Source organism: Vombatus ursinus, unplaced genomic scaffold, assembly GCF_900497805.2.
Source record: "Vombatus ursinus unplaced genomic scaffold, bare-nosed wombat genome assembly UNPS02014832.1, whole genome shotgun sequence".
In the NCBI taxonomy this organism is placed as follows: Eukaryota; Metazoa; Chordata; class Mammalia; order Diprotodontia; family Vombatidae; genus Vombatus; species Vombatus ursinus.
In genome coordinates this window covers 725,374-752,871 of record NW_020954610.1, presented here as the reverse complement: position 1 = coordinate 752,871, position 27,498 = coordinate 725,374, and the positions used below count along the sequence as shown (strand labels likewise).

At 38.8% G+C, this 27,498-nt stretch overlaps 1 protein-coding gene across 1 annotated transcript in view; it reads right to left on the bottom strand.

Annotated features, from left to right (window-relative positions):
* Window positions 1-13,897, bottom strand: part of LOC114025963 (cytosolic carboxypeptidase 1-like) — a 173,093-nt gene extending 159,196 nt beyond the window's left edge. Inside the window, 2 exon segments of the mRNA XM_027839511.1 lie at window positions 13,688-13,792; window positions 13,794-13,897. Coding sequence (XP_027695312.1) covers window positions 13,688-13,792; window positions 13,794-13,897 — 209 coding nt within the window.
* Window positions 13,898-27,498: the final 13,601 nt, after the last annotated feature.

Sequence of the window (27,498 nt, the reverse complement as noted above, 5' to 3'; positions counted from 1 at the left end):
GGAATATGGAAAGAAAAGGGAAGGGGGGCTGATAGAAGGGAGGGCAGACTGAGGGAGGCAGTAGTCAGAAGCAAAATACTGGTAAGGAGGGACAAAAGGAGAGAGAAAAGTATAAATGGGGGAAAATAGAATGGAGGGAAATACACAGTTAGTAATTATAACTGTGAATGTGAATGAGATGAACTCTCCCATAAAATGGAAGAGGAGAGCAGACCAGATTAAAAACCAGAATCTTACAATAATGTTGTTTACAAGGAACACATTTGAAGCAGAGAGATACACAAAGAATAAAGGTAAAAGGCTGGGACAGAATATATTATGCTTCAAGTAGAGTAAAAAAAGCAGGAGTAGCAATCCAGATCTCAGACAAAGCAAAAGCAAAAGTAGATCTAATTAAAAGAGAGAAGGAAGGAAACTATAACTTGCTGCAAGATGCCATAGACAATGAAGTAATATCAATATTAACATATACATTAACAATATAACATATATGCACCAAACAGTATAGGATCCAAATTTTTAAGGAGAAGTTAAGTAAGGTACAGGAAGAAATAGACATCAAAACTTACTAGTGAGGGACCTCAACCTCCCCCTCTCAGAACTAGATAAATCTAAACACAAAACAAACAAGAAAGAAGTTAAGGAGGTGAATAGAATTTTAGAAAAGTTAGATATGATAGCCCTCTGGAGAAAACTGAATGGGGACAGAAAGGAATATGTTTTTCTCAGTGGTACACAGCACCTATACAAAAATTGACCATGTATTAGGGCATAAAAGCTTCACAATCAAATGCAGAAATGCAGAAATATTAAATGCATCCTTTTCAAATCATAATGCAATAAAAATTATGTATAATAAAGGGTCATGGAAAGACAGACTAAAAATTAATTGGAAACTAAATAATCTAATCCTAAAGAATGAGTGGGTCAAACAACAAATGATAGAAACAATCAATAATTTCATCCAAGAGAAAGACAATAATGAGACAACATACCCAAACTTATGGGATGTAGCCAAAACAATTCTTAGGGGAAACCTTATATCTTTAAATGTTTACATGAATAAAGTACAGAAAGAGGAGATCAATGAATTGGGCATGCAACTAAAAAAGCTAGAAAAAGAACAAAACAAAAATCTCCAATTAAATACCAAATTGGAAATTCTGAAAATCAAAGGAGATATTAATAAAATTGAAAGTAAGAAAAATTATTGAACTAATAAATAAAACTAAGAGCTGGTTTTATGGAAAAAAAAACAATAAGGGTAGTTAGGTGGTACAGTGGATAGAACACCGGCCCTGAACTCAGGAGGACCTGAGTTTAAAGCCGGTCTCAAACCAAATACTTGACACTTACTAGCTATGTGACCCTGGGCAAGTCACTTAACCTCAATTGCCTAAAACATAAATAAATAAATAAATGACAATAAAAGATAAACCTTTGGCTAATTTGATTTAAAAAAAAAGAAAACTAAATTACCAGTATTAAAAATGAAAAGGGTGACTTCACCACCAATGAAGCAGAAATTAAAGCAATAATTAGGAGCTATTTTGCCCAACTATATGCCAATAAATCTGACAATCTAAATGAAATGAATGAATATTTTCAAAAATATAAATTGTCCAGATTAAAAAGAGAAAATAAAATACTTAGCCCCATTATAGCAAAAGAAATTGAACAAGCCATCAATGAACTCCCTAAGAAAAAATCTCCAGGGCCAGATGGATATATAAATGAATTCTACCAAACATTTAAAGAACAATTAATTCCAAAACTATATAAACTATTTCAAAAAATAGGTGGAGTCCTACCAAATTCCTTTTATGACACAAATATAGTGCTGATATCTAAACCAGGAAGAGCCAAAACAGAGAGAGAAAGTTATAGACCAACTTCCCTAACGAATATAGATGCAAAAATTATAAATAAAATGTTAGCAAAAAGATTATAGCAATTTATCACTAGGATATTACACTATAACTAGGTGGGATTTATACTAGGAATACTGGGATGGTTCAATATTAGGAAAACTATCAGCATAATTGACCATATCAATAACGAAACTAACAGAAACCATATGATCATCTCAATAGATGCAGAAAAAACTTCTGACAAAATACAGTACCCATTCCTATTTAAAAATTCCTATAATCCAGAGATTATAGGAATAAATGAATTTTCCTCAAAATGAAAAGTAGTATCTATCTAAAACCATCAGCAAACATTATATGTAATAGGGATAAGCTAGAAACATTCCCAATAAGATCAGGTACGAAACAAGGATGCCCATTATCACCACTATTATTCAATACTGTGCTAGAAATGTTAGCTTTAGCAATAAAACAAGAAAAAGAAATTGAAGGAATTAGAATAGGCAATGAGGAAACAAAACTATCACTCTTTGAAGATGATATGATTATAAACTTAGAGAATCCTAGAAAATTAACTATAAAATACTTGACAACTTTACTTAACAACTTTAGCAAAGCTGCAGGATATAAAATAAACCCACATAAATTATCAGCATTTCTATATATTACCAACAAAGCCCAACAGCAAGAGATAGAAAGAGAAACTCCATTTAAAATAACTGTAGACTATACAAAATATTTGGGAGTCTGTCTGCCAAGACAAACCCAGGAACTATATGAATACAATTACAAAACAGTTTTCACACAAATAAAGTTGGATCTAAATAACTGGAAAAATGATCAATTGTTCATGGGTAGGCTGAGCTAATATAATAAAAATGACAATTCTACCTACATTAATTCACTTATTCAGTACCGTACCAATCAAGCTACTAAAAATTATTGTATAGAGATAGAAAAAATAATAATAAAATTTATCTGTAAGAACAAAAGGCCAAGAATATCAAGGGATTAATGAAAAGAAATGCAAAGGAAGGTGGTCTAGCCTTACCAGATCTAAAACTATATTATAAAGTGGCAATCATCAATTGATACTGGCTAAGAAATAGAGTGATGGATTGGTGGAATCAGTAAGATCATAAAATCAAGACGGTAGTAAATGACTATAGTAATCAACTGTTTGATAAACCCAGAGACTCCAGCTTCTGGAATAACAACTCACTATTTGACAAAAACTTCTGGGAAAACCGGAAAACAGTATGACAGAAACTACATACAGACCAACATCTCACACCCTATACCAAGATAAGGTCAAAATGGGAACATGATTCAGACATAAAAGGTGATATATCATAGTTTATCTGTTAGATCTATGGAGAATAGAAAAATTTATGACCAAACAAGAGATAGAAAACATTAGGAAATGGAAAATAGAAAATTGTGATTACATTGTATTAAAAAAAAGTTTTTCAACAAACTAAACCAATACAACCAACATTAGAAGGAAAGCAGAAAGCTGGGAAACAATTTTTCAGCCAGTGTTTCTGATAAAGGCCTCATTTCTCAAATATACAGAGAACTGAGTTCAATTTATAAAAATACAAGTCATTCTCCAATCAATAACTGGTCAAAGGATATGAACAGACAGTTTTCAGATGAAGAAATTAAAGCTATCTATAGTCATATGAAAAAAATGCTCTAAATCACTACTGATTAGAGAAATGCAAATTAAAACTCTGAGGTACAACTTCACATCTATCTGATTGGCCAATATGACAGAAAAGGAAAATAATAAATGTTGGCAAAGATGTGGCAAAACTGGAAAATCAATGCATTGTTAGTGGAGTTGTGAACTGATCCAACCATTCTAGAGAACTTTTTGGAACTATGCCCAAAGAGCTATAAAACTGTACATGTACCCTTTGATCTAGCAATTCCACTACTAGGTCTATATCCCAAAGAGATCATAAAAAAATGGAAAAGGACTCACATATACAAAAATATTTATAGCAGCTCTTTTTTTTCTTTTTTTTTATAGCAGCTCTTTTTGTGGTGGCCAAGAACTGTGGGCATGTTCATTAACTGGGGAATAGCTGAACAAGTTGTGGTGTATGAATGTGATGGAATGCCATTGTTCTATAAGAAATGATGAGCAGGTGGATTTCAGAAAAACCTGGAAAGACTTATATGAACTGATGCTGAGAGAAGTGAGCAGAAACAAGACAATATTGTACACAGTAATAGCAACATTGTGAGATGATCAACTATGACTGACTGAGCTCTTCACAGCAGTACAATGATCCAAGACAATTCCAAAAGACTCACAATGGAAAATGCTATCCACATCTAGAGAAAGAATAGAGTCTAAATGCAGATCAAAGCATATTATTTTCATCTTTTTTGTTTTTTTCTTTCTCACGGTTTTTGCATTTTGTTCTTATTCTTCTTTCACAACATGACTAATGTGTAAATATGTTTAGCATCATTGTACATGCATAACCTATATTAGATTGTTTACTGTTGGGGAGGGAGGAATGAAGGAAGGGAGAAAAATCTGTAACTCAAAATCTTACAAAAATGAATGTTGAAAACTATTTTTACATATAATTGGGAAAAATAAAATACTATTAAGTACAAAAAATGAAAAGTTAATAATATGTTGTTGTTGTTGTTGTTCATCCTTCATTCTCGAAGAGAGTTAATAATATAAGCACATTAGGTCAGAGCCCTTAGGAAAATTCCCAACATGCAGAAAGAGGATTGGCTTTCTCTCCTAATTTAAAATTTTGTTGATCTCTAGCTAATTCCTCACCTCTTTATGTTTGAGGCAAAAATCAGGATACAGGAAATATTCAAATGAAATAAGGAGGCAAGGTATATTACAGTGTGTGAATGAAAGTTAGGCAAAGAGTAGAGCTTTTCCTGGAACTTCCCTTAGTCCCTGAATAGGCAGGTAGCCTCAGCTAAGTCTTTTACTCCAAATGGCCTGTGGGGCTTGATGGTCCTCCTTGATCTCTCCCTTCTTTGTCACAGCTCATTGCAGTATCTCCTTCTGTCTGCTATCCCTATGTTAAATAACTTGCCTATGTTAAATAATTTACATATGGTCATATGGTATCCAAGCCAGAACTCGAATGTGGGAGTACCCATTCTAAATCTGTTGTTTGTTTTGAAGAGGACCAATGACATTACAGAGTGATGTCTTGACTCTTGCATAAATTGGATTTAAATGAGCAGAGTTGCACAATGTTGTCAGCCTCACTCTCACTTCCAGAGTCACTGAAGTTCAGTGGCAGTGGCAGTCAAGACAATCAGCGACAACCCAGGATGCAGTGGATGAAACTGTCTGATCAAGCTCTTAGTGCTCCACAGAGTTCTCACCCACTCATTTCACCAGAGAAAGTCTTCACATACTTGGGGTAGACATCCCCCTAATTCACCAACAGGCCTGTCATTTACCCTTAACCTGGTTTATCCTACCTGCCAAAACAACTTTTTACTAGGATGTGGTCATCACGCATGCTACAACTTCTTGGAGCCACTGGTGAGAGCTGGGTGAAGGTAGACACAAAAGGTGGATAAGCAGCCCTGAAAAAGGCGTGGCAAACCCTCACACCAGAGGTGCTAGTCCTTCCTGAACACCCCATATATCCCACTGTAAATCTAGTGCTCTTTCCACTACATAATGCTACTAAAAGTAGTCCTCCAATGAAATCTTCAGATTTATAATTCAAATAAGTTTCAAATACTAAGATGGATTTTTTTAAAGCCAACTGCTAAAAAAAACCCTAAAAGATACCTATGCCACTTAAAAGCTCCACCTTGTTCAAGTGCAAACAACCTGAAAAAAAGTTATTGGATTTCTTTAGAAATCTTGCTTTATTAAATAGTCCTTCAAACAGCTCGTCTTGATGCTACAGCTATCAAGACTCATGAGCAAATAACTTTGCCAGGATGCCAGTCCCAGAAAGGAAAGATAACCACACAACTATAAAAGCAATGTCTCTAATGAGTGAATGATTAAGGGAAAAGAATAAATCTAAATAGGTTAAGCAATAGGGATAAAAATACAAAAGACAGTTTCTGACCTTAAGGAGCTAACTTTCTAATAAGGTGAAACAATACAAATAGTAAAGTATTGGTCAGGGAGGAGTATTTTGATGTGAGAAGTCACAGGAATGGTGATTAAAGTCATAAGGCAACTGAACAGCATGTCACTTTCAGGAACGTTAGTCCTTATCTGATTACTGTTCCCAGAGTAAGGGGGGGGGAGGGGAAAGGAGGCGATCGAGGTGTACATGCAACAGTATGTCAGGCAGATGGCCATCGTACACCATGATGGGTCTGCAGGAAGCTAGATATGGTGAACTCTCATTAATCATGAAGGCACAGGCCCAAGGTGGGACCTGGAGTGCTTGTTTAGAGGAGGAAAGTAGAACTCAGCAATACATCAGGAAGATTGCTGGAATGTACTGTAGAGGGAGAAGGGCAATGAGGAAATCTCACTAATCAGTGATGGAGAGCCCTAGATGAAAGTCAAGAATGCTGAGTGAGAGGAGGAAGGTAGAACACAAAAGCATGGCAATAAGAGTGCCTCCAACATTCCATGGGGCCCTCTGTTCCTAATCTGTGAGAGTTTTCCATATCTAGATGCCCCATCTCTCCACAATACACTCCAGTCATCTTCCTGACACCGTGCCAAGGTCCAATGTCTAGAGTCCCCAACATGTGGCACTGAAACCCTATCATGAGTGGCTTGGAGCTGTAAGAATAGAGACCATAGGGGCTCACGTGTACCACAGCCTCTGCCTCATGACTCAGATCTAGCTCTTCTAAGGCCATAGAGCTACTTATATGATACACCTGGATTTTGTTCCCCCTTCTTACCACACCTCATCTGCCAAACCCTGCCATATCTAGGGAAGTCCTCAATTGTGATTTGCCTTTACCCTTACCAGAAGTTCAATTTCTCCTTCCCCAAGTCACTGCTGAATCTGTTCCTTCACTCTGTGTCCTTTAAAGTCCAAAAATATGCTCATTTAATAAGGACCATCAATCACCATTGTATGGTGGGAGAATCACACAAAGATCTGGATTCTAGACAAAATTATACCACAAACTAGCCATGTGACCTTGGCTAATTTACTTAATCATCTCTGAACTTCAGTTTCTTCATCTGTAAAGTAGAAGTAATAATTCTTATTCTACCTATACTTTCCAAGTATCTGCTACGAAACTAATCTAATGTTGTGATCTGACAGACTTCTGGGGCTTTCATCTGATATCCACTTACTGACTTCCCTGGTACCTGAAAATCAGTCTACTACCTGCTGACATTAACTCTATATGCCACCTACCTGTCAGTCTTCTTCTTAGGGACAACTGCTTGAATGTTTTTAGATTTCCTGTCCTGCCCCCATAGATCTGGGTCCTGACTATCATCAGTCTGACCTGTCTCACTACCCATCACACCCTGGTACTGACACCATACAACTATGGTGGGGCTAAGGAGCAGGGATAGAGGTTCTGGGAAGATGCGAGTGGATGTGAGCACATAAATGAACAGCAGCAGAGTGGGTTTTATTCTATTCTTCCCCTTCTCTGTGCCATTCCCTCCCTCCTCTAAGAATCAATAAGGCCTATCTTTTTTAATTCTAATATTCTTACAGTGATGTTGGATGGCTATGAGTCACAGAACACAATAGTCCCTGGAGACCTGAAATTGATGGTTACAAAAAAAAAAAAAAAGATTAATCTGTGCAAAGCCAAGGAGATGAGTGTCATAAGTAAGGAACAGTGAGCAGGCCAGCTTAGCTAAACAGCAGTGGACAGGTACAGCAGAAATAGAAGAGAGAAATCACTGAAGATGAGGGAAAGACAAAGGAAGATCCATTTTTTTAGTTGCCTGGCTGGGGATGCTATTCCTATTGTAAGAAATTTGCCTAAGTTGGGGGATATAAGCCAATCTATATGGCTGCTATATGGTTATAAGTAGAAGAAATATTTTAGTAATCATTAGCTTTTAGTTATTATTGCCTTCCTCATTTTTAGGACAATTTAAATAAATACTTTAGAAATATAGTGGTCTATTTTCAAATAGGCAAAAGAATGCTACCAAACTCTGAATTGTGGGCAGCAGTTTCACCACAAAAATGTGGGTAACAGAGAAAGAGGTCAGTCCAGACAAACAAACCTTTCTGAACTTTCAAATTTCATACACTAAGTTCCAAATGGCTCATACTTTCTGGAATGATAAAGTCTAGGGCTAGGCAGATACTCATATTTCTTTTATATTAATTTTTTTTAAATGTTAGGAGGATTAACAATTATCTAAAAATAAGGACCCTTATTTTCTACAAAGCCACCATACAATTAACAACTACATGAAAGATTATTCCAAACGACTACAAGAAACGAAAATCAAAACAATTCTGAGGTTTCACCTTAGAGTCAGTAAATTTGAAAAGACTACTAAAAATTAAAATAGTGTTGGAGGGGCTATAAAAACATAGGCATACTAATATACTCTTGGTGGAGTTGTGAATTGGTCCAACTATCGACTGGAAACTGGCTAAACAAAACGTCCCATGAATGAAATGGGACAATACTAAGTTATAATTACTATTCTTTACATATTATAAGAAATGATGAACATGAAAAATTCAGAAAAAGATGGGAAGACTTACACAAACTGATGAAAAGTGAAGCAAGAGAACCAAGAAAATAATATACACAGTAACTTACAATGTAAATGGAAAGATAAAAACTGTCCAATAAAAATAAGTAATCTTAGTCCCAATGAAGAGCTAAGAAAATGCATTTTCCCCTCTATTCTTTTCAGAGGTAGAGGATTATGGATGTGGAAATGTTTCATATACTATCAAGCTCTGTTCATGTATTATTTAGTTTTGCTGAACTATTTTTCCCTCTCTTTTATTCTTTGTTATAAGGAATGGCTAGCTGGAGAGGAGGAAGCATGTTTTCAGAAATGACGGTTATATTGGAAAGATTTACATGAACTGATGCTGAGTGAAGTGAGCAGAACCAGGAAAACACTGTACACAGTAACAGTCATATTGTACGATGACTAACTTTGATAACTTTGCTTTTCTCAGCAATGCAAGGATCTAAGACAACTCCAAAAGATCCACGATGGAAAATGTTATCTATATCCAGAAAAAGAACTATGGAGTCTGAATGCAGATAGAAGCACAGTATTTGCTCTCTTTTTGTTGTTGTTTTTCTCGTGGTACTTCCCATTGGTTCTAATTCTTCTTTACAACATGACTAATGTGAATATATGTCTAATATGAATGCATATGTAGAGCCTATATCAGATTGCATGCCGTCTTGGAAGGGAGGGGAGAAAATTTAGAACTCAAAATCTTATGGAAGTGAATGTTGAAAACTACAAACAAATTAATTAATTTTTTAAAAAGAAAAAGAAATGGTGACATAAAAACAAAAGACAACAATAAAATTTAAAAACATCCAATGTCTACTTCTCCAAAAACAGGCATTAATATATAATGCTTATAAGTCTAGTAATGCCCTATCCTTCAAAAATTATTATAATCAATTTGTCCTTTTTAAGAGGCCTAAATATTGTCAGCTATTAACTGAAGTTGATAACTTACACTGTTATTAACATTTTTCTCTAAGATTAACAGAATTACTTTTTACTCTCAGATGTAGTTTATAGCCCAATAAGGAATCTTCTTCATATGTAAGTAAATAATCCTTTCCCAAAAGCTGTTTAGACTAGTTCATCCTCAGCATGAAATAGAGAGAAGGTAAACAGGGAGATCAGGATAGAGAGGCTCAACAAGTTTCCAGATCATGAGTCAGACCTTCACACTGTGACATTTCCAAAATATCAAACATTCATAATATGCTCAAGTTTAAGTGATTTTGATTATCTACCATTCTGGATTTTCTCCCCATTTATTTTGTATTTATTTTGATGTCATTAGTCCCCTTCAAAAACAAAGAATAAATAATATTTTGTTATCTATATACATACCTGCTGTCTCTTCTAAGAAAATGGAAGCTCCCTGAGGGCAATGACTAGTTCACCTCTGTCTTTATACCTCCAGCAAGGTAGCTGGAATAGCACTGTATAAATGTTTTTTGACTGAAAGATTATTGGTTCATGAATATACTGTACACGAATAGGGCTTAACAAGATCATACTTTTGAAGGAAGAACTGAATACAATCACGGAAATAATCACCTTCTCACAACAGGTAACTAAAATGGTAAACATTGCTAATATCAGAAAGACAGTCCAAAATTCTATCAGCACTAAAAGGGACACAACATGCCGACAGCATCCTCGCTGCTCTCAGTAACAGGTTCGAGCTATCAAGAGCAGTGAGACCCAGCCCTGCTGCAGGTCCAGAGGGATCCAACTGAGCCTTAATGTGGGGTTGGGTTGCATTATCAGACTATGTTTTCCCCAAAGTCTATTTGGAGCTACATGGTCTTTTGGAATGACTGCAAGTATTAGTATAGTGAGGCATCCTAGAAAGTATAGTTTCTAATATTCATAAAGCTAACCCTAAAAAATTTTGTAGTGTTCAGTGTAGTGACTCAGGTCCCAAAGGATGTCTTCCCAAACTGTGAAGACTGCTTACTTGAGCCACTGACAGGTCTATTACCAATCACTCCTCAACTTCTGGGACCAATCAGAAAGAATGGATCTGCAGAGGGTCAATTATGGAACAAGTACACAAAATTTTCTAAAGTGATTGCCAACAATAGCTCACATTTAGATAGCTGATTTAGAGAGTGTTTCCCCCAAACAACCCTGTGAAGTGGGTAATGCAAGTATTCTTGGGCCAGTTTTACAGATCAAAAACAAGCGCAGAGTAGGTATATGACTTGGCCAGGGTCAAAGAGCAAATAGGAAAAACCAGAATGGTAAACCAGATTTCCTTCCAGTTTTCCTAAACCAAACTTGCAATAAGTAACCTCCACCACATATGATTATATAAAAGTAAAGTACTCTGGATATTTTTTCCTTCCACAAAATTACTACAGTTGCTGGTACTATGTCACTAAAAAATTATAATCCATTCAATATTTAAGTGACCCTGTTTTTAAAAAATCTGCTTATTGCTTTAAGATACAGTACCAAATAAATCTTGTCTCCTAATTATAAGAGAGTTAAAGATGTTAAAGAAGTGAGGCTCTATACTTAGCATCTCCTCATGTAGGTAAACAAACAATTTCAGTTTCTGGAAAATCATTTCAAGGAAATATGTGAAATTATTCAAAATGGGTCTGTTACTTCATAGAAATATAAAGAGAAAGTTGTGAAGGCTTTTGACATAACGGATAACTTACATGAGGTCTCTGAATAATTTTTTTCCAAATCTTTTTAAAGGAATTGAGAGGGAAAGGATACTATTGTTTCAAGAATGTTGCACTCAAAAAAAAAAAAAAAAACCTCAGATATTTTCAGGGTTTTTTTTTTTAAGATACTCTGGGAAGTCATTAATTTTTTTTTTTAATCAGTAACATTAAAAGAAAGGCAGGATGTCCCAAAAGTCTTAGTGCCATTTTAAGCCAGTAAAGCTGTAATTTAACTCAAGTGCAGAACTAATTTAACTCAAGTGCAGAAGATGAAGGACAAATGCTAATCGTTTCTATTTATTTCACTAAGCATAAATTTCCAATTGTCTTGGTACAAAGGAAATTTGTAGAAAGAATAAATGTATTTCTATACTCAAGTGGTAATATAGTGTAACATCCAAATATCAAATCTACCCAATTTGATATTTACAAATAAAAGATATTGGCTCTGAATGGAAGAACTGACATTTGATTAAAAATGAATGATTAAAAACTGCTGAATAACTTCACTTTACAAAGACACCCAAAAATGCATCCAAATACAGTACAATACTATCTACAAGTGTCATACAGTTTTAGGTTACCGATACTGCTCGATCATAAACCTTCTCTGACAAGCAATATTAGAAAAGTGGGGGGAGGGAATGAGAATTGGGTTTTCATCAATACTCATGAAAGTAGAACATGTCACAGATCATAGATGTATTGTAGAAAAAGACCTCAATGGCTAAGAATTGGAAATCAAAGGAATGCTCATCAACTGGGGAATGGTTAAACAAGTTGTGGTATACGATTGCAATGGAATATTATTGTGCTACATGAAATAATAAGCAGGATGAGTTCAGAAAAACCTGGAAAGACTTACATGAACTGATGCACAGTGAAGTTAACACAATCAGGAGAACGTTGTACACAGTAATAGAAAATGTCCAATGAAGAACTGGAACGACTTAACTATTCTCAGCAATACAATGATCCAAGACAACCCCAAAGGACTAAGGATGAAGCATACTAACCGCCTCCAGAAAAAAAGAACTGATGTTGACTGAATACAGACTAAAGCATACTATTTCTCACTTTCTTTCATTTTTTTCTTTTATTCCAGTCTTCTTGTACAAAAGCAATTAGAACGTTTTACATAATTGCACAAGTATAACCTGCATCTAATTATTTATTGTCTCAGAGAGGGGAGGGGAGGGAAGGAGGAATAGAATTTGGAACTCAAAACTTTAAATAAAAATGTTAAGGAAAATGAAAAAGAAAGAAATAAAAAGACTTCAAAGGCCATCTTGGAGCCCAGCCCTTTCGTTTTATGGATGAAGAATGTGAGGCTCGATTTGTCCAAGGTCACCCAGGTAGTAAGAGGCAGAGGCAGGATTTGAAACCTACCCTCCACCCCTGTCCGCTAGCCTTTAGAGCCTCCTTCCTGTATCCCTACAGAATGCCAGTCCACATGCATATGTAGGAAAAGTCATAGAAAGGTTACCCACCAATACAAACACCACTGCATGCCTAACACAATGAAAGGGACACACCCAAGACTGAAACACGGAGCACAAATGTTTGAAAAAAAAAAAACACTCCCGTAGCTCCTTAGTTAGTGCTCGACTTGCAATTTCCTCAGGAATAACTAGGGAGGAGAGCAGGAAAACTATGCACTGTCATCTAGGGTGAACTGATGATTGCTCAAGCCAAACCCACAAGGTGACAAGTAGTAGTAAACAGAACACTTGCTTCCCCACAAACCCATTAGGGAAGAGTATAAACATCAAGCTCGAGCTTACACCTCCTTCACTGCCTTCTTTTTCCCTACCCCAATCCCAAAAGGCCTGCTGCAGGTTTCCGAAAGGAAGGGGATTCAGTAACGGGACTGAAGGCTGACAAAGCAAAGCGGGGCTGGGAGAGATCGGCCCCTAAGCCTCGCAGCTCGCCTCGCAATCCCCCCGCGAAGCTCTGGGCTGCACTGCAACAGCGCTGCCTCACTCCTCACTCCTCCCGGGACAATCCAGGGCCCCCATGCACAGGCGAGCCAGGAGGGGCGGGAGAACAGCAGGAGACCTAACACTTCCCCTAAGAGACCGGGATCCCCGGCCTACCAGGCTCCCCCGCTTCCTCAAATAAAAATACGCCGCCCCCAAAAAAAAAGAAAAAGAAAAAGAAAAAGCTCAGTCACGTTCTTGAAAGCCCAAGCCCTGTGTGGCTGAGGGGCCGGCGAGGGGAGGGGGGAGAGGGTCTCAGGGACCCACCTCTGGGTCCCCCCAGATTCCTCCTCCCTCCTCATCCTCCACAACACCGAGCATCCGCTGTCTCCCGGGCCCGCCCAGCCGCCTGTCAAGGCTTCCCGCCGGGCCGCCCCGGGCCCGTCCTGCCCCCGGGAGCCGGGCCGGGATACGGGGCCCCGGCCGCGCCGCCGCAGAGCTGGGGGCGGGGAGGGGAGCGGGGCCGACACCTCCTCTTACCGGCTCTGGGCGGGGAAAGGGACGGGCCTGGAAGGAAAGGCGGCCTCCAGCTCCTGCCCCGGCTCCGGCTCGGGCAGCGGCGGCGGCGGGGGCTGCTTCTCCCGGAGGGCCCCCACGGGTCACTCGCCGCCAGCCGCCCGGTGTTTTCATACAAACCCCGGCAGCAGGCGAGGAGGAGGAGGCGGCGGCGGCGGCGGAACCTGTCCGCATCCCGGGCAACGTCACCGCGCCGCCCCGCCCCGCCCCCACCGGCTTCCCCCTCCCTCGTCGTCTCCCCCCCGCCCCACCTTCCCTACTCCTAGCGGGCGGGGGGGGTAGGGGAGGAGAGCACGCTCCGCCCCACCCCCACTCCTTCCCTGCCCCTGCGGGCGGGAGAGGGGAGCGGGCGCCGATCCACCCCACTCCCCTTCCCTGCCCCTTACGGGCGGAGAGAGCATGCACCGCCTCCCCCCTCGGCCCCCGCCTACTGGCGGGCGGGGGGAGCACACGCGCTGTCACCGTGCCTCGCCGCCCCGCCCCCACTCGGCTTTCCCCTCCATCACCCACCCACTCCCCGTCGGCTTTAAGGCAGGAGGGGGAGGCTTGGGCAAAGTGTGCGGGGAGCAGGAGAAATGTGGGGTGAGCAAGGGGCAGAAGAGGCATAGAAGAATGATGAGTATACTGGGCTCCTTAGGCCTAGCCTCCCCACCCCCACCCCTACCCCCACCCCTACCCCCATCCTTACCCAGCCCCAGGAACCGGCGCCTGGAGGCGCGAACTGCCAACTGCTGGCACGCGCTGCCTCTCTCCCCGCCAAGATTACTGGCTCGCTAGGCTCCATATGCCTTTCTTCAGCTCATCTTTGCATGCATGTGTAAAATGCTGCCCGTAACCCCGCCATGTGCTCCCTGGATCAAACAGCACACTTTTCCCCGGGACTAACCATACTGGTCTTCACTCCACCCACCACCCACCCGAAAGCGTGGAATTCATCAGACCTGGCTTCTTTAATCTCCATTGAGCGCGCAGAACTATCACATGCTTTGAATTAAATCGCAAAGATCTAATACTTGATCCCAGCAGGGAGGTGGAGGGGAGATAAAACTTAAAAAGAGAAGACGATACGAGCAAATACACAACCAGCATATATTTTTTCGTGTATTTTGCATACATGCAAAATGTAAATTATCGTTTCAGGTGTGGGTTTGATTGGAGATCGGATGAGATCTTTTCCAACTCCCAAATTCTGTGAATCTGTCGAAAGCAGTTAAAAAAAAAAACTTAGCCGGTTCTAAGAAGCTCTGAAGGGACGTTGTGAAATTACTCCTTGCTGCCAGACTTATGGGAATATAAAAACTGACTGTTGCAGCATATAGAACAGTTGTTGGTGGTGGTGGTTTAGTTTTCTTTTTTATTAATGACTTTAAACAAATGAAATAGTGTTATAACAAATTACCAACCGAGGTCTTCTGTGGCCTTATTAGAGCATGGATAGGACCCTGTGTTTTTTGAAGGCTATTCCAAGACAGCAAAATTCTAACAGGTTTTAGCGAACTAAAAAGTCTTAGCCCGGAAACCCTGGTGAATCAATCAACAAGTATTTATTAAGTGCCTGCTATATGCCAGCTGCTGTGCTAAATGCTGGGAATACAAATCTTTAAAATGAAATAGTCCCAGCCTTCAAGAAGCTTACATCCTATTCTTGGGAGACAATATGTATATTTAATTATATACTTAATATTCCACACAAAATAAATGATGGCCTGTATATCTGCAAAAACAAGGTTTGGGTTCAGAAATGTTCATCAACCAGGGTGGGGCCACTAGGAGGTGAATTTTTCTCAGTCACAAGAACTCATGGAATGTCTACTAAGATGTAGAGGAGTTGTAATCTGGGAAAGTAGGAAGGAAGAAGGGAGAGAGGAAAAAAGAGAAACAATCTCCTATAACAGATGTAGATCTGTTCTTTCATTTGTATGAAAAAAAAATCTCATCATTAAGCAATTAACACTGTTTTCCATACTTGACTAATGAGTTTTGTGGAGGATGTTTCTGTGCATACAAGTGCTTGTTCAATAAATTTTGATAAAGACAAAATGTTTGATAAATGTTCATGGTAATGACAAAAGCTGAGATTTTTCTTTTTGCTTTTTCTAATGTGGTAAAATAGAAAGGGCACCAAATTTGGAAGCGTAAAGACCTGAGTTTAAGTCCCAGCTCAACCACTCACTAGCAGTATAACACTGAATTTCACTTTTTCACTGGCTATCCCATATGCCTGGAATGTTCTCCCTCCTCACTTCTGCCTCCTGGATTCCTTCAAGAATCAGCTCAAATTCCATCTTCTACCTGAGGCCTTTCCTGGTCTGCACTGTCTCAACTTCTAGTACCTCCCCTCTGAAATTATCTTCTATTTATACTTTGTATATTGTATACATTAATTTTTGCATGTTGTCTTACCCAAAAGAATATGAGTTCTTTGAGGGCAGAGACTGTGTTTTTGCCTTTCTTTGTATTTCCCATGTTTAGCACAGTATGGCACATAGTATGCCCTTAATAGATGCTTCTTGACTGACTGGCAGAAACCATAGAGTTTGGACAGATGTAAGTCCAATCACTTCATTTTACAAATGAAATTGGAGCCCAGAGCTATGGAGGGACTTGTCCATACTTGACTCCTTTGAGCCTCAGTTTCCACATCTATAAAATGAAGATATTACATATCCTACCTGCCTCAGAAGATATTGTGTCAAAACTTTCCCTCAACCCTGCTCAGCCTTCACAGTCATCTATCTGTCCTCCCTTTAAGATGTTAAACTTCTAGACAACTTCTCCCTCCTTCCAATTCCTCACAACTTGCCCACTCCTTAACCCCCTTGCAATCCGGCTTCTATCCACACCGATAGAACTGATATACTGATCCTGTTCTCTCTATGCCCATTACTATCTTCATTATCATATCTAATAGACTTGTCTCAATCCTCATCCTGGGAAAACTTTATATAGCATTTGACATTGTTGACCACCTGACCTCCTTGTTAGTCTTTCGTCTTTTGGCTTCCATAACACTGCCCTCCATTTGGTTCTCCTCCAATATTTCTGCTCTTCAATCAATCAACAAACATTTATTAAGTATCTAAAATGTGTCAGTCTCTGTGCCTAACACTGACACAAAAAACAAAACAAGTCAAAAGATAGTCTCAGCCCTCAAGAAGTTTATAATTTAATGAGGGAGACAGTATGTGTGCATACAGTATGTTTATGAGCTATAAGGAATAGGACACAGGGCAGGAGCTTTGATGAAGGAGAAAGCCTGTAAGGATGAAGATCTAGGGGAAAGGGTGATGTAATGAGGGTTCTAGGCAGAAAGAAGGGGAAAGAGCATGAAGGCTCTGAAAGTGAAGAGAAAGTTATTAAAAAGAGTTCTGAGAAGGTACCAAATAAAAGTGTTGTATTCTTCATAATTATGCCTAAGCCTGACTCTAAACCTAAAGAAACTGAAGAGACAGCTCCCTCTTCTCTCTTGCTTTCATCAACTCCACCCTGTCCCTCACACACAGGTAAGGAGCACTGATTCCCATCAATGAGGAGAGGGTTCCATACTAACGGGCTTTAGAGCTTGGGTTACATGTAATTTTGGAGAATAAGTATGAAAAGATTCCTTTTTGCACAAAAAAAATTGTTAATTCCCATTGACATTGTGGTTGATACTACTGATTCAGTGAGATAACTTGAATAGATGGGCAGGTTTAGTAGTACAAAGTTCTTTCCTATATGAATTAACTTCAATCTGTCACAACATTAGCCAACAGAATACAAGTGGAAAATAGCGAAGGTGAAACAAGATCTGCTCTTGCTGATGACTGTAAGAAGGCAGAAAGGAGACAGTAGCTAAAAGAAAGGAGAAAGTTGAGTAGAATCTTGAATACAAAAACCACTGAAGAGCCAAACCCCATTGTACACACCACACAGCTGATCTGGGACTCTGTCAGTTTTTAGCTACTTCCAAGAAAGCAATTTAATTCAGTTAACTAGGAGTTTGTAAAAAGTCTATTCTTTTGTGCAAACTGTTCAGGCATTATAAGCCATTTCCTCTGAAAGGAAACATTCCTTTTATTGATTACTCTAGATTTTTGGCATGTGAGTGGGATGGGAGAAATACTACAATGACAATTTTGGGGCAGCATGATCTGAATTTTATAAGGCACTTTTAAGAAAGTTAATTCAGCAAGCTCTGTCATAACATCTTTAAAAAAAATGAACAAGGCAAAAAACTGCTTCATTAACTTTTATCTTATATGGCTTCCCTCACTTCTCTGTATGAAAAATATTCTTAATCTATAATCCAATTCCCTAAAAACTAGATGAAAGTGGACCAAAAATAACAGAATACTACTCCCACCAGTCACTACCCAAAAAGGGCCACTACTAGAGTCACTCAAATTTATTTATACTTTTCCAATTTTGCCCTATTATCCTTTTTTGCCTTTCCATTTTGTCCTATTATCCAATGAACACATTATCTTCTATCTATGCACTCTCTTTCTTGGTGATCTCATCAGCTCCCATGGATTCAATTATCATCTCTATGAAGATTACCCCAGTATCTAAATATCCAGCCCTCATCTCTCTCTTTCTTAATCTCCAGTCCTATCATCACCAACTTTGCCTGCTGTACCTGGACCACCTCCATCTGGATGTCTCAGAGCTATTTCAAATTCAATATATCCAAAACAGAATTCATTATCTTCCCATAAAAATCCATACCTCTTCCTAATTTCCCTTTTTCTATCAAGGGCACCACTATCCTTTCAGTTACTCAGACTCACCACCCTAGAGTCATCCTTAACTGTTCCTCCAGCTAACTCCCACCTATCCAATCAATTACCAAATCTTATCCATCCTACCTCCATAATAAATCAATTAATCAATCAGCAAACATTTATTAAGCACTTAAATTTGTGCTTAAACTGTACTGTGTGCTGGAGATACAAATAAAGGCAAAAACAAAAACATTTCTCAAATCTATCCCCTTCTCCCCACTCACACAGCCAACATCTTCATTCAAGCCCTCATCACCTCTTACCTGAACTATTTCAAACAGCCTCCTAAATGGTCTGCCTCATTCCAGTCTCTCCCCTCTCCAGTCCAAACAGCTGACAAATTAATATTCCAAAAACACAGGTCTGACCGTGTCACTCCCTTGCTAAAGCAGCTTAAGTTACTCCCTGTTGTCTCTAGTGAAACACAGATTCCTCTCTTTATCAGGTCCATCATGAACTGGTCCCAGCCCATCTTTCTATTCTAGTTTCACATTATTACCCCTCTAACATTCCACACTCCAGCAAAACTGGTCTGCTTGTTCCCATTCACAGCATTCCATCTCCTGCCTCAATGCCTTCATCCAGGGTGTCCCAGTGCCTGGAATTCTCTACCTCCTCACTTCTGATTTTTGGAATTTCTTTGTCTTTTCCAGGCTTAGCTTGAATATCACTTCCTGCATGAGGTCTTTCCTAAATCCTCCAGTTGTTAGTTGTCTCATCTGCCCCCAATTACGTTTTATTGTATATATTTCATATTTACTTACATAATATAATGGATAGAGAGCTGGTCTCAGAACCAGGAATAACTGGGTTAAAGTCTCACCTCTGATATACTGACTGTGTAATGCTGGGCAAGTCATTTACCCTCTCATTGCTCTGGTTATCTCTCTAATGCTTTAAGTTAAAAAAAAAAAAAGATGCCAACAATATTGGTAGAAGGTATTTCCTCATGCGGGGAATTCCCTATACCAAAGAAATCACAAGTCCAGTTTCTATCATCCCTATATGAGTAAATGTTGTTTTTCCCCTCCCCACCCTAACCTTTTTATGCTATAATGTCTTTGAAGGCAGGGGCTATTCTGGTATTGTCTTTGTATCCCCATGCACTCACACAGTGCCTGGCACATTGTAGGTGATTGATTAAATCGTATTGAGTTGAATTTAACTAACTCTTTTTTTGTTGTTGTTGTTTCAATCATTTCTGACTCTTCGTATCCACATATGGGGTTTTCTTGGCAAATATACTGGAGTGGTTTGCCATTTCCTTCTCCAGCTCGTTCTACAGATGAGGACAGTAAGGCAAACAGGGTGAGTGGTCACACAGCTAGTAAGAGTTGGAGGCAAGATTTGAACTCAGGGAAATGAGTCTTTTTGACTCCAGGCCTGACACTCTATCCACTACACCACCTTCAAAGACCCCACCATAACGCTACCTCTAAACCTACCTGCCATAATCCTAAAGACATCTTGAGAAGACTAAATGCATTCCTGCATTCCAAATCCCTACCTCTCAGACTTAGCTGACTAAATGCAACTGTACGTGATTTTTTTATACAATGTATCTGCATATGACCTATGTGTTTAGACCACAATCTTGATGCATGATACTATATATTATGTGTGGTTTCTTTGTTTGGTCTACATCTTGCAACACTAATTTGGATGTCATAGACTATTTACCTACAGCCTATACATGCGTCCTTAGGGTACTATGCTGAGGCTGCATATTTTTTCTTTTGGTCGATAGAGGAAGGCTATAATAGACACATCTGAGTAGGGTTATATTTCCCAAAATGCCTGGTCCAAGAGCAGAATCACTCATTGAAGAAGTTTCCTTAATTCTATTCTGTAAATAGTGTGACTAGATATTGGGGTGAAGGGTTTTATCAAAAGAGGAGGGGTTTTTGAAAAGAAGTTTCTACTAGGGTCAGTGACCACATGGAGAGAACTAAGGACCACCTGAGACTTCAATGGGGGCATCAGGAACCTAGGATTCCTGGAGCATCTCTGGGGCCCTCTGGAGCAAAGAGAAGACATCTGCCTAAAGACTCCAGTGGAGAGGTAGATACTATGTGTGAAGTTACCTATTCTTGACTTTGCTGCAGAAAGTTCATGGGCCTACCCCCACTATTGGATTAATATTGAACTATTGAACTCCCTCCACTAAAGAATTTGGAAGGTCTTGTTTCTCAAACTACCTCAGGGAGAGGGGAGTGAGATTGTACCTGTGATATTATTTCCCTGTTATTTTACCATTTGTTTCCTGTCCAACTAAGCGTCTTATTCTTTGCCTTGATCTAGTAGTATGGTAGCACCTGAATATTTATACCCAAATTCACTTAAGAAGTCCCCAGTTTTTGATTAGGTGGGAACAAAATGAGCTATATAAGATAAATGCTCTCCTCTGCTATCTCTCACCAACCCCTTCCTCCCTCCCTATCTTCTCTGTCTCCCCTCCCTCTCTCTCTTCTCTTTCTCTCCCTCCCTCCCTCCTTCTCCCTCGTTCTGTCTTATTCTTTCTCTTTCTGTCTCTCTCCCTCTTCCTCTTTCACTTTATCTCTGTCTTTGTGTCTGTCTCTATCTCTCACTCCATAGCTCCTAAATCTCCTTCTGGCATTAAGCATAACAAAGTTTAATCCCTCTTTGACAGGACAGTCTTGAAATGCTTGAACACAGTGATCATGTCACCCCTAAGTCTCATTCTCCAGGACAAACAAGCTCTTTCCCTCAGTATATCCTCATGTACTGTGGCCATAAGTCTGATAAACACATACCTTGTAAGTTGCAGAACTAGGACTTGATTTTCTTCTGACTCCAAGGTCAATGCTGTTCCCATTATTCCACAATGCAAATTCATGTATTTTCTTCTTTTTATCTTTATTTTCTCCTATTTTTATTTCCATGTCCCTCACCTTTCATGCTTTAAGTACCTTTAAAGTTTCCTTCATCTTCTCCACTTTGTCTTTTAACCATTTATTATCTACACAGTTTTATGTGTAAGGAATTTGCAAAGGAAAACTTGCTTGGATTATTCAGCAGCTTTTTGGTCCCACTTAATAAGCAGTAATTTCTAAAAAAGGAAATGATATCTATACCTATCAGTGAAGAAAGCAAATAACCAATTCCTACCTGATTTTTGCAACCAAGCATCACATAAATATGAATGCTGTGGCCTCTGAATGAGCCTTCTAAAAGTTGACATTGATTAATCAATATCTCTTTCAAACTACTGGTTGGCTCAACTTTTCCTCCTACCTAATTAAAATTAATAAGAGCTTAGACTTTTAACTTTTCTCTTTCTTTTTAATTTTTTGTCACAAAGTTTGGAGAAAGGAGAGGTACATATTCAGAAATGAATGTGGTATAAGAACAAAAGATTTTTTTCTTAATGTAAAGAGATCCACATTCATAATCATTGAGCCTTGTTTCATTGATGATACAAATTCTCATTGGATTTCAGATACATTCTAGAAGGTTTTTAATCTTTGAATCAGAGATTTACCACATAGGATTTAGAGCTGAAAGAGATTTCACAAATTATCTTGTCCAAAATTCCTTCAATCTGTTTACCAGATGAGGAAACTGAAACCCAGAGGTGGAAATGACTCACCTATGGTCACACAAGCAATAAACAGTTGAGCTGAGGTGTGAACTGTCTTATTTCAAATCCAATCCTCTCCTCACTTATGCTATGCTGTTTCTCACACAATTCATGTGGCTTGTGGTCAGACAGATTGAAAAAAAATTATGTTATTTTCCTGGGATGGAGAAAGACTAGCAACTCCACCTACAAATTTTACCACAGATGATGACAGAAAAAAAAATTAAAGTGGGTAATTTAAGAGGGGCTAAATTTAACTTGGAGAAAAGACCTGGGGGAATGGTACCAAATCAAAGGGAAATTGTGCCATCTTCCCCTCCAGCTACTTGGACAGGACTGGGAGACCTAGACAGTTTATGCCCTATACAAATCATCACCTCCCCCACATGCTTGTCAGTATGCAAAGAGATAGAAACACAACTAAATTGTCATGAGGAAATATCCTACCAGCCTTCATCTATATTTCTCCTCCCCTTCTCAGCCAAACACTTTGAAAAAACTCTCTATACTTGTGCCTTCACTTCCTCTCTTCTCACTCTCCTAAACAGCAATCTGGCTTCTGAATTCATAATTTAACTGAAATTGCTCACTTTAAAGGCACCAGTGATCACTTAATTGCCAAATCTAATGACCTTTTCTTAATCCTCATCCTTCTTGATCTCTCAACTATAACCTCGATTTACTCTGGGTCCAGTCACCTATTTCCTATTCCTCACAAGATTTGAGCTTAGTGAACACCTCTTGGATAAGCTCTCCTCTCTAGATTTTCCTAACTCTTACTCTCTCTTGATTTTCTTTCCTGCCTCTCTAACCACTCCTTTTCAATCTCTTCTGCAAGGTCTTCATCCATGTCAAGACCATTTGCCGTGAGTATCCCCCAAGTCACTGTTCTAGCCTCTCCTATTTTTGTTCTATATTTTTTCTTAGTGATCTCAACAGCTCCTGTGAGTTTCATCTCTAATTTAGATAACTCCCAGATCTATTTATCCCACTTTAGTCTCTCCTGAGCTTCAATGCCGTATCACCAATTGTCTACTAGAATTTTGAACTAGATGTCCCCTGCATATCTCAAATGTAACTTGTTCAAAATAGAACTCATTATCCTTTTCCCACAAACTGATCTCTCTTTTGAACTTCTCTTTTACCATCAAGGATGCTACCATCCTCCCAGTCATTCAGGTTAGTAGTTTCAGTGTCTTCTGCTAGTACCAATATTGTCATTTCTATTTCTACAACATCTCTCACATACATCCCTTTCTCTCCACCAATCCTAGTTCAGGCCCCCACTCCCTCTCAATTGGCCCACGGCAATAACCTTCTAATTGGTCTGCCTTCTTCAAGTCTCTCCTCACTCCAATCTATCTTCTAGACAGCTGCCAAAGCAATTTTCCTAACGGGCATGTCTGACTATGTCAGATCTCTACTTAAACTCCACTTGTTCCCTACCACCTGTAGGACTAAATATGTACTCTTCTATTTGGCATTTAAAACTTTTTTGCAACTTTGTCTTTTCCCATTTTTTCAATCTTCTTACATACTACTTTTTTTCCCCTTGATTTACTCTGTGGTCCAGACATCCTGGCCTATTTGCTTTTCTTCATAAGCTGCTTCATCTCTGATTTCTTTGTCTTTGCACTGCCCATCTACCATACCTAGTGAATGTTCTTCCTACTCATTTCCCACTCTTATTCTTGGCTTGCTTCAAGGCAGCCAAAGCCACACATTCTGAAAGAGACCTTGACTAGTCTCCACCTCATTTCACTTCCCACCTCCATGCATTCCCACTGTCAACTGGATGGAACTGGCCTCTAACTGTGGGTGGCCAGAGCAAAACAGAGCAGGCCAGAGACAGGAGAGTCAGGAATCAAACGGAAGTTTAATTTCAAAGTGAGGGAAGTAGTTTGCAAGCAAGCACACATGTGCTGGAACCTTGCCCTTAATGCAGGGGACCTGCTTTAGTGCAAGCAGATCTCAATACTTACATCTATGGCTAAGTAGTGAGTTGTAGCCCTGACAATGTGGGATAACAACAACAGTGAGACAAGTTTGATTCGTAGCAGGGCTTCATGACTGGAACATGGGTACTTGTCCGAGCTTGTCCAGTGCTTGTCTAAGCTCAGAGAATACCTGGTTCTGGTCAAAACAATATAATAACCATATGAAACAACTCTGGGATTTTACTGTGCCTGAGATCATCCAGAGGGTGAGCGCAAAGGGTTGTTGTTATGCCGAGCTCAGGGCACAGCTTGTTTGCTGGGCCTTAACTCTAGAAAACAAGGTGTCTCCCAATATGTTGGCACCACACAACATTACCTTGTACCTACTTTATATGTACCATGTATATGCCTATATATGTATATTTTATATCCTCATTAGAATATAAGCTCCTTGCAGGCAGATACCTTTTTTTTTCCACTTTTTTCTGTGTATCCACAGTGTTTAACACAAAGGTTGACATGTAAGTGCTTAATAACCCCTTATTGATTGATTCACTGATCAAGAAAAGAGAATCAACCATCAGATCTAGACAAGTTGTTTCAAAATAGAGAGGGCAATAGAAAATTTCTGAGTTCCTGAGCCACCTCCACTGGCTAAAAAGTGACCTTTTGGGAGTTTTTAGGTGTGAATGGAAAAATCCCATAGAGAGGTCTCGCTAGCTCTCTCTCTTTCCTTTGCATAGGTGATGATACCCATCTCATTAGTTAATAGGCTTGTAGTTTTAAAGCTGAGAGGACTCTTAAAGTCTAACCCTTTCAGTTTACAGATAAGGAAACTGAGGCTCAGTTAAATGATTTGTTCCAGGTCACACAGACAGTAAGTTGCAGTGCTAAGACTCAGACTCAGGTCCTTTGTTTCCAAATTCCATGCACTTTTTCCCTGTATTGTGTTCTCTGCTATGGATCTATACAATCACATCACACCTTAGCCCTCCTTCCTACCCAAGCTCTATTTTAATCCCATCCCCTACTACTGTGTTTCAATTGAGATCACTTACAAAAGGCATTAACTACGTACAGCTCTTTAATCATAATAAAAGATGTGAATAAAAAACAAATGCATCAATACACCCAGCTCAGCATCTCCTCTCAGACCCTATAACCCTCCTCAAGATCAAAGTTCGATGACCTTTTCTACAAGCAAGCCCCAAACTCAGGAGCTCAGCTCCTCCCAACTACATCCCATGGAAGGCATCATTTACCCTATGGCTTTCTCACTATTAGCAAAAGCGTCCCAGGTTTAAAATGAATCGCATAAGTATATTGTCATAAAAGCTTACGTACAATTTCCACATAGAAACAACTGTTGTCTCTTGAGAGTTTCATGTGGAAGTCAGTGTCCCCAGAGAAACAACCTGAAAGTAAAGCTTGCTGAAGTTTGCAAATAAACATTTTGTAAAAACAAAAATTAGTAATTCCCTAAATGATTCTCAATTTCACCCCTTCTTCGAGAATCTCTTAATTAGGATAATTAGAGAAGAAAATAAAGGAAAAAATGTTTGAAGTTACTTGTGTTATGTATCCCCTCTTTACGTCTGTAAGTTTCATTGACAGCAAGGACTAGGTTTTGTTTTGTTTTAATTTAATGTTTGAATCTCCCCCAGTACCCAGTATAGCGCTCTCTGAGTGGCGCCAGGTAGTCAACCAGTATCTGTTGAAGTTGTTGAAATCTAATAGTATTAAAAGCCTAGACATATAAAAAGGAAGGACTAAACATGAAAACATTTCCTGATTTTAAGGGATTTTTACCATTACACCAATGTGATCAACCACACTTAAATCATTAACTCAAACATAAAAGATCTTGGTAAGTATAATGCCTTTCTAACTGTTGGAGGCAAGAATAACCTGAGAATCTAGAGCCTAATATTGAAATATGTACCTGACTATAAGGAATTGGGAACCTCAAAAGTGATGAAACTGTGATTTTTCTCAAAAAAATTATGAAAACTTTTAAGAACAACAAAACCAAATAAATACACATTTACAACTGTTTATAATTAAAAATTAGTTTCTATTTATAGTCTGTCTATAACTGCTCATTGGCTGTTCCTTCTTTATCCCTTTCCAGTACTTATTCATCTTTCTCTTCGCATGTAGAGTTTTCCTTTAATTTTGTCATAGGCAATATGTATAATGGTTTGTTCTATACACACACACACCCACACACACACCCACAGCCTCGCCGGTTCTGCTATCTTCATATGAGTCTTTCCAAATTTTTTATTAAAAATTCCTCACATTTATAGTTTTAAAAGGCACTACAATATTCTATTACATAAATTCTATAGTTTTTTCAGTCATTTTAAACAGGTCATTTATATTATTTCTTATTCTTTGTAAATGCAGTACTGATATAAAAGGCATCCCAAAAGTCTTACTGTGATTTTAAACTATTAAAGTTAAAAACCCAACTGTACTAATTCTTTTGGAACACCTTACATATGTACAAATAACGTATGTATTTATACACATTCATGTGTGAAGTCAGAGGGATTAAGGTCAAATCCTGCCTCTGTCACTTACTACTTTAGGCCAGTCTCTGGACCTCAGTTTCCTCATCTGTAAAATGAAGGATTGGACTAAATGGCCCTAAAGCCCTTTCCAATTCTCAATCTATGATCCTCTAGGCATGTCCCCCTATCTCTAACATGCACTGGCTGTGTGATTCTGGGCAAGTCACTTAACCTTTCGTTGTCTCGGCAACTCTTTAAAACTAGAAGATGCTGACCTACATTGTTAGAAGGAATTGCTTCACCCAAGAGTTCCCTAGACCATTGAAATCACAGGACCAGGCCCTATTTAAAAATCTCAATGATGATACACTTAAGTTATAGTCCCATTAAAAGGATTAATAGATCAAAAGGAATAATTAGTTTGTGACTCTTGACATGTTTAACATAATTTTTCCAGATAGCAGTTCTCATTTTAGAAGCAAGTCCTTCATTAGTAATATTAGTAGAAAAGTATCTCATTTTCTTATATCCATTGAAATTGGTGAGAGAATACAGAATTCTATGAAAAGCTGACTTCTTTGAAAGTCTTCTCCACTGTAGTGACCTTATACTAATTTTAAATGGTTCAGAGAAAGCCCATATGAAATTATGAAAACTATTAGTTAAAAAACATAGTTGTATTGTTTTTATAGTGACATACTGGTAAGTCCCCTGCCCCCCCATTCATTCTCATTTACAGGGAATGCCCCATGTGATATACATATATATATATATACATATATATATATATATATATATATGACATGACCTACTTCCAACTATAAGAAGAAACATATGGACCTGAAGAAGAGAATGGAGACACCAAGGTATAAGGGACCTAGAGAGAGAGGCCTGAGCCCCTCAAAGGAGCCCTGCACACTAAGAAGCTGAAATCAAATAGAGACATGGAAATAGC